The following is an 8,033-nucleotide window of genomic DNA, read 5'->3' on the forward strand; positions in this document are numbered from 1 at the left end:
TTCGTCATTTCGTCATCTTTTTTTATATTCACTCCTTTTTATATTTATTTATATTTTTTTTATTGTCTCACATAATCACATCCTTTTACTTTTTTTTTATTCTTACTAATATTTTGCAACACAAGCTTATTTGAAAAATTTAATTCATCATCTCCTTTCTATTTACTTCATCTTATGTTTGCTATATAAATGACATTCACTTTACACCTCTTTTTTATCTCTTCTTATATATATCTTTTCTTATATACATCATCTCCTCTTAGCGTCGGTCATGGTTTATTTTAGGCTGTGATATATTAAGAAAAGATCATTAAATAATAATTTAATACATTTTGTTTACATAAAAGTCAGTTATATTTTAAATTATCAACAAGTTATATAATAATGTTACATCTTTTTTTATAACCTACGAATAGAATCGGGTACTCCCGGGTTAAGAACGGATAGGGTTAGGGTTGGGATATTTTTAACCCGAGTAGAATATGGTTAAATTTATATAAAAATTTCAATATACAGATAGAATTAGAGTTGGATCCAAACCTTATCCTATCATACCAATTGTCACCCCAATGGACCAATGGATGAGCGAACGTGTGATAATAAAATCAATTCACAATAAGTTTAAGACTAACCATATCTCCAACGTTGCATGAAGTATGCAGAAAAAGGAATAAAATGAAATGAGTATGAGTTAACTATCATGGCCGAACCAAGTCATGATTGACGCTTAAGGGACAAGTCCCTCAGCAAGCCAAATGACCAAATTTTTAGAAAAACGGACAGAATCTTTTTTGTTTCTAAGACCTTACCAACATAAATATTAACTCCATGTATCAATAATAAACATTCATTTCCAAAGACAACAACAACAACATATCCCAATCATATCCACAACTAAATATATCCAAAATACGCATCATATATAACCAACAGTTTAAGTCTTACATAACCAAATTATAATTACTATCTAAACAGTTAAAGATTCAAAATAATATAACCAACACAAGGATCCTGCCTGTGGTATATGGAGCATTGACATAATCTAGATTTTGAGCAAAGGTTCCATTACATAATTACTTAGCCCTTAAAAAGAAGAAGGGCTCACTGAAATAACTAAGATCTACTAAGGGGCAAGTGGAATAGAACCTGGAAGGATACCTGTATCTGAAAAATATAGGAATATAATAGGGTGAGTTTTGCAACTCAGTGAGCAAACCTTATATCTATAACCCACACGAGACCATACAAGTTTTACCATGAAAATTATATTTCTTTCCAAAGATGAGGAATTCATATTAATCAATTATGCAAACAATAGATAAATAATTAAGCGGAATGAACTGAAATGGAGTTCTCATTCTAGAAGTAAAATCAAATCAAATCAAATATTACACACTTGGGGGCGGCTCCACCTCTAAGGGTAGCCCTTTACTCTAGTGTGCCCGTACGGTATAACAGATCCAACGTGTAGCCTACACGTTAGGCTAGCAACGCCCCTGCTAGCTGAAGTCTGAGTCAGATGCATATAGGTTAACGTCATAACTGCCGTTAACTATGGTTTTATAGTCAGAGTCTCCTAAACCAATCCGAACCAAATCACATATAACAATTTCTAATACTTGTAACATATTACTAAATTTCATAAAAATAGAGTATATATAAGAATGCATATAAAAAATTTAATTAAAGTTTAACAAATACAAATAAGAAAATAAGTATGTAGGGAATATATAAATATCGTCCCGTGTGTATCTTTTTAAAATTATGAGCTTTTGAGAAATCAATTTCCATTTCAATTATTCAAAAATCACAACAATCAAATAATTTCAAATGCTAAAAATAATCATTTAATTTAAATATTAATAATAGTATATTTAAAAACAATTATAGACATAATATCCACTCACAACTTGATTCTAAGAAACTAGAAGCAACTCTGAGCGCGTCAACGAGCTACCAAATGATGTCCAATAACTCTACAATTCTAGAAATATGACAATAATGATATTTGTGAGCTACTAATATTGTCAATTAACATAATTTTATTCACTTTGATAAAAGCCCATAATTTCCTAATCTTAATAATCCTAATTCGGATTTTGCTATATCCACATGTATAGAGATGACAAAAATTAGAGATATAGTTAATTATTGAGTCAAAGAGTTACCTTGAAGCCTCAATAATAACTGAAACTCAAAAGTTGAATGTTTCCTTTATTCATTAAGATGAACTCTTTTATTTAGGATTGTGAAAACTAAAATTTCTCTTTGGTTATAAATGATGTATTAAAATGGAGATAAAATAGAAGGATAAAATGAAATTTAGTGTGTTGTGGTTGAAATAAGAATTTTTGAAATGAAGAAGATAAGGTAGAAGAGAAGATGAAGGGAATGAGAGGGTTTGTTGTTTCTTGTATGAAAGAATGAAAAAAAGAAACGAGAGATAGAGAGGGATAGGGAGCTCGAGAGAGTTCAGGATAGGGGTGTGCATGGCCTGGCCCGGCCTGAAGACCCGGTTCGGCCCCGAACACTTTAGAGACTATTTTGGTGTGATTTCATCGGGTCTAGGGTTGGATAAGGGTCTCAAAAATAGACCCGGTCATTATTTCGGGTCGGGTCCAGGTCATGGCTCGTGTCACCCGAAGTCGGCCCGGTGACTCGATCATCATACCCAATTAATATTTTGTGTTATTAGTGATAGATGATGGCTATTCTTATGTGCAATTTAAGTATTGTAAACCTTAATATTTTGTGTTATTAGTTATTATAAAAACTATAAGTTAATGTTTTATGTTTAAAATGCATAAGATTTTAGACTAATGCATAATATCGTGTTATTTATATTGATTTAAATATTTGGTGTTATTAGACAATATTAGTATTGATTATGGTTATGCTTTAATTTTAGAGAAGAGTTGGTTCTTATTATATTTTTCTAAGTGAATTTTACCATGTCAAATAATGGTTGGTGTCTTAGAAATTTGGATATTTTCACATTCTAGCTTATAAGAATGTATCAAGATAATGTAATGTTAACGGCTCGGTTTTCACTCGGTTTTTATCCGGTATAATTGTGGCCCGAAAGTGTATAGGTTTCATCGGGTCTAATAAATAGACCCGGTATATATTTCGGGTCGGGTCTGGGTCACATCAAACCCGGTTTCATCCGGCCATGCACACCCCTAGTTCAGGAAGAGAAAAAAGGAGATTAAGTGGGGCATGTGCCCCCCACGTGCTACTCTCTCTCTCTCTCTTTTCTTTGTTTTTTTTGGTTACTAGTTACTACATTAAGCAAAATTATTGAATTCAAAACTTGCATTACAAGAAATAGAGACAACAGTCACCAGACCAGCAGAGCCACAACCTCCGAGTAACAGAACATGAAACAAATAAAAAGTAATATTGAGTTTGGAAGAACACAAAACAGGACCCAACGTAGAGAATCTAACGAGGATGAGGATCAGTAATCGAAGCCTCATTTGCTCCTGATGATGTTTGCAGAGCATAGTTTCCTGATTCACCTAATCTTCTTCCATTCGATAAATCTCCGGCATTATTCATAGTAACATATGCTGCTTTTGAAGGGATGGGAAGAATGACCGATTCACTATTAAGCATCATTACAACCGTAGCCATGGTTGGTCTATCAGCTACATTTTCTTGAACACATAACAATCCAATATGGATGCATCTCGTTATTTCATTTCTGAATCTACTACTCTCCAATGTTTGATCTACAATATCTGAGACTGAGTCAGACCCTTCCATCCATTTTTTCCAAGTCTGCAAGGTTTTAGACAATAAAAGCAAGGTTATTTATTTTTCTTTTATCTTTTCTTCAAATGTAAAATATTATGGACTATTTTAAAGTTAAGAAATTGTTACTTAAAAGATAGGAGTCTTACAAAGCTTATTAGATGTTCAACGTACTCGCCATTATGAATGTCTCCATTTTTGTGTCCGCTCACTATCTCAAGAAGTAGTACACCAAAACTAAAAACATCTGACTTTATTGAAAATTGTCCATGCAATGCATATTCTGGTGCCATATATCCACTGCATGTCAACACAATTATAAACCCAGTTAGATTGAGATAGCATAAAGTTTTCTTTTACTCTTGTTGCTGAGGGTAATATAGTAATTAGAAAAATTTATTTGCTCTTAGGTATATCATAGTACTTACTGAGTTCCAACAACTCTAAGTGTGTTTCCTCGAGTTTGATTCTCAACAAACAACCTTGCCATACCAAAATCTGATATCTTTGCATTCATTTTCTCATCTAAGAGTATGTTACTTGCTTTTAGATCACGATGGATAATACGCAATTGAGAATCCTCGTGTAGATAAAGAAGACCTCGAGCGATTCCTTCTATAATCTTATAGCGTCCTTCCCAATCCAAAAGTAAACGCTTGACTGGATCTGCATAATATTTCAATAATGTTAATAATATTTCTTTATTCTTTTTAAGAGATATGAAAGTAACAGAAAGACAGAGTAGCCAAGAGGAAATTCTAAGTTACCAAATATGAAGTAATCAAGGCTTTTATTGGGAAGAAACTCGTAGACCAGTATCCTCTCTCCTATTTCCAAACAAAAGCCAAGTAGCCTTGCTAAATTTCGATGTTGAAGCTTTGCTACCAATAGCAGCTCATTCTTGAATTCTATATCTCCTTGGTCAGAATTCCTTGACAATCTTTTGATAGCAACCTCTTCGCCATTTGGTAGTCTACCCTGAAAATATACAAGAGTTTTTGTACTCAAACATAGTACTATTTGTTTTGATAGAGGCTATAACTAAGCTCAATCTGAGCTTTATCTACCTTGTAGACAATTCCAAATCCACCTTCTCCAAGCTTATTTGCAACTGAGAAGTTATTCGTAGCGTCCATGATGGTTTGAAAGTCGAATTGTAATGTCTCAATAGGTTCAATTTCACAGTCAGCTTCTGATTCACCTTGAGCTGGGTAAGAATAGTAAGAAGAATTATGAGAATGAAAAAATCTAATCAATTAGGTGAATTCAAGTACTAATTAGTTTGTTGTCTATATATTGTTGATGAAGTTAAGTAGTGAACAACTCAATACCACATTGTAGGCACCACTTATTATTATTTAGACTTACTTTCAAAATACTTGGTTGGTTTCTTCTTCCTTCTGAAATAGATGCAGACAAAGGTTATGAGCAGCAGAATAATAAGGGAGACGACCGGCACAACTATGGCAATCACAGTTGTTGATGATAAGTTGCTCTTTCCTGCAAAATCCAATGTTTTAATGAAACCATCTATTTAAAAAGTTCAAGCAGTTAGATAGAACACATGAATTGTTATATATCTAACACAGCTTTTAAATAGAGCCACATAAATAGATAGATATCTAACACTATAAATTTAGAAACCTTGTTTGAGCGTAGCAGTGGCAGTAGTGGATGATGGAGCAGGAGATAGAGATGGTTGAGGTGACAGAACGCTTAGAGAATCAAAGTAAAGCTGTGTGTCATATCTAAGATTACAACTGGGGGTAAAAATTCTTACACGTTTCTTTCCATTACAGCAAGTTGGGATGTAGGAGATTCCTCCAGACAAGCAATCATTGCATTCTAGCTCTGACAAATCATTAGTGCACTGTACATGAGCATACACGGTTTGAAATCCTGCCCCTACTTTGGCTTCCCCTGCATCAAACTTGATCAGAGATTCACCAGAAATTGCAGCAGCTTTGCTTCTTAGATTTTGCATCAAGTCTGCAGCAACTTGGTTGAACTCATTCACATCACTTACATTCCCATTGTTATGTATCTCCCACAGAGTGGAGTCCATGATCCCAAATATGGACCGGTTCGAGTAGCGTAACATGCAGTAATCATACCACCCTGTTGCCTCCTTCCGGTTTGGACAAACATTTGGCAGAAGGATTCTTGAATCGTTCAAACAGCTAAGGCAATCTTCTTTAGTAACATCTCCTCTGCACATCCAGATGAGGTTAACTTTGTCTGTGGTTTTGCCATTGGAGACATTGTAGAATTGGTAGTTGTTGCTGGTTCCAATGATAGAAGAGAGGTTGGACAAAAGGGTATTGAGGTTTGAACTGTAGGTACTGTTAGCTGTGTAGTTACCATTGTTGTCTTTACAGAGATAGTGTACAAAATCTGGTAGAGAGGTGGCTAGAGACGTGAAGATGACAAGGACAGAAAGAAGTAAGAGCAAGTTTTCGGAAGCTATGGTCATGGTAGCCATTGTTTATGACCTTCATGAAACAAATGGAAAATTGAAGGAATGGAGGTTCCGTTCTTTTTCATTTATAATATCAACTTTCTGTCAACTTGTTCTTTGAAACAGCAATGAACTTTCCAATTATTATTAATTTAGAGGAATGCTAAGACCAGTAATTTTGGTGTTTTGTAATCATCAATTGGTCATCAATAGTGTTTTTAATGGTGTGAGATTACATCTAATGGTAGAAAATCACTCACTTTTATTGTGATCGTTAAGTACTGGCCAGAAAACACAAAAATTGTTGCCCCTAGACTTTTCCATTAATTTAAGTAGCATCCACTTGTGGAAAGCTTGAGAAAATTAAAGGAAGTGGAGATATATTGAGATGGTTCAATGGAAAGTGGAATTAAATTAATTGAATTATTGATATGAATAGGAAAACTCTAAGAAAGGGATGAAATAAGCCAATTCATGATTGATGCAAGTTGGTTAAAAGTTAAAACAGTAACCTCGTGGCAAGTGCAACCGCCGAAGGGGAGGACAAGTTTGACCAAGTCAATAAAAGAAATCACAACTACATTATTGTTAAATATTATATATTTAAATTTTTTTATTAACTAAATCTGATTAAATTCGTCTAGCATAACAAAAATCAGTTATGACTAATATTATTCTCAATCTTATTGTTTAATTTTATTAGATTTAGTTCATAAAAAGACTTAGATATATAATATTACTCTTTATTATTTGATATATTTAATTGTTCTTGCACGTGATGGGTCCAGACTGAATCATATGATTCATATTTATCGAGGATGTATGCTACTGATTAAGGCTTCATTTGTTGATGCTTCAATAGAGTTAACTTTGTGCTCAATTGATGCTGTTTCCCCATAACGCCACTCTGAAAATTGGATGTTTGATGAACATCTATTCTTCGTAAAAAAAGCAGGCTGCATGGGAACTGGCAGATAGAAGGACTGGTTGCCAAGCATAAATCTGATATTAAACAGTTTGATTTGTGTGAATTAAACAGTTTAGCTAACCCAATTTTAGGGTTCATATATGTGTCCAAAAGAATATTATTAGATTTGAGATCACGGTGAATAATTCCCTCATAGATAAAAAAGACCTTATGCAATTCGTTCAATTATTTTTTTTTTATGACAAATACACAGAATCAACTTTTAAGTTTTAAGTAACTAACATTAACCAACTCTTAGTAAACCTTCCAAACAACACAAGCATGAAACCATTAACCATCTAATGATTCTACGCCCCCAACAGCTGTTTAATTTGACACCCAAGTCAACTCATGCCGGAATCAGACCTTTGTTTACCAAAATTTTGTTTGAAATTTCCACTCTTCTTGTTTTCTTCTTTTTTTTTTGGTGAACATTCTTCTTCTCCTTTTCTTTGACTAGGCGTACAAAATTATGTAAGAAAAAATAAAATTAAATGTAATTTTATGTATCAGACAAATTCTCCATTTTAAATATTTCGACTTTTCTTTATATTAATGATAATGCAACTGACAAAAGTCTCAAACACTATAATTAAACTAGAATGAGACTCGCGCAATATGCGGAGAAGTAGATTATTTATACTATATAGTATATTTTAATAAATATTATATTAAAAATATTTTAGAGAACATATTATAAATAGATTTTAAATTTATTTATTTTTAAAAAAGACATAGGTTATTTATATTAGAATTATACAAAACTGCATTTTTATTTTTTTTTCATTTTTGATTTGCATTAATGGCTACACTTTGTCTTTTCTTGTGGTTTTTTGTTTGTAAATAATTAAA

At 33.0% G+C, this 8,033-nt stretch overlaps 1 protein-coding gene across 1 annotated transcript; it reads right to left on the bottom strand.

Annotated features, from left to right (window-relative positions):
- On the bottom strand, positions 3,279-6,294 carry LOC107616126 (putative receptor-like protein kinase At4g00960). Its single transcript, XM_021111180.1, has 7 exons — positions 5,401-6,294; positions 5,125-5,256; positions 4,824-4,963; positions 4,524-4,734; positions 4,185-4,422; positions 3,906-4,056; positions 3,279-3,783 (listed from the first exon to the last, which is right to left on the bottom strand). Exons 1-7 carry the CDS (start codon positions 6,236-6,238, stop codon positions 3,445-3,447), a joined length of 2,049 nt encoding a protein of 682 aa, XP_020966839.1. The 5' UTR covers positions 6,239-6,294; the 3' UTR covers positions 3,279-3,444.

Source organism: Arachis ipaensis, chromosome B09, assembly GCF_000816755.2.
Source record: "Arachis ipaensis cultivar K30076 chromosome B09, Araip1.1, whole genome shotgun sequence".
Lineage (NCBI taxonomy): Eukaryota > Viridiplantae > Streptophyta > Magnoliopsida > Fabales > Fabaceae > Arachis > Arachis ipaensis.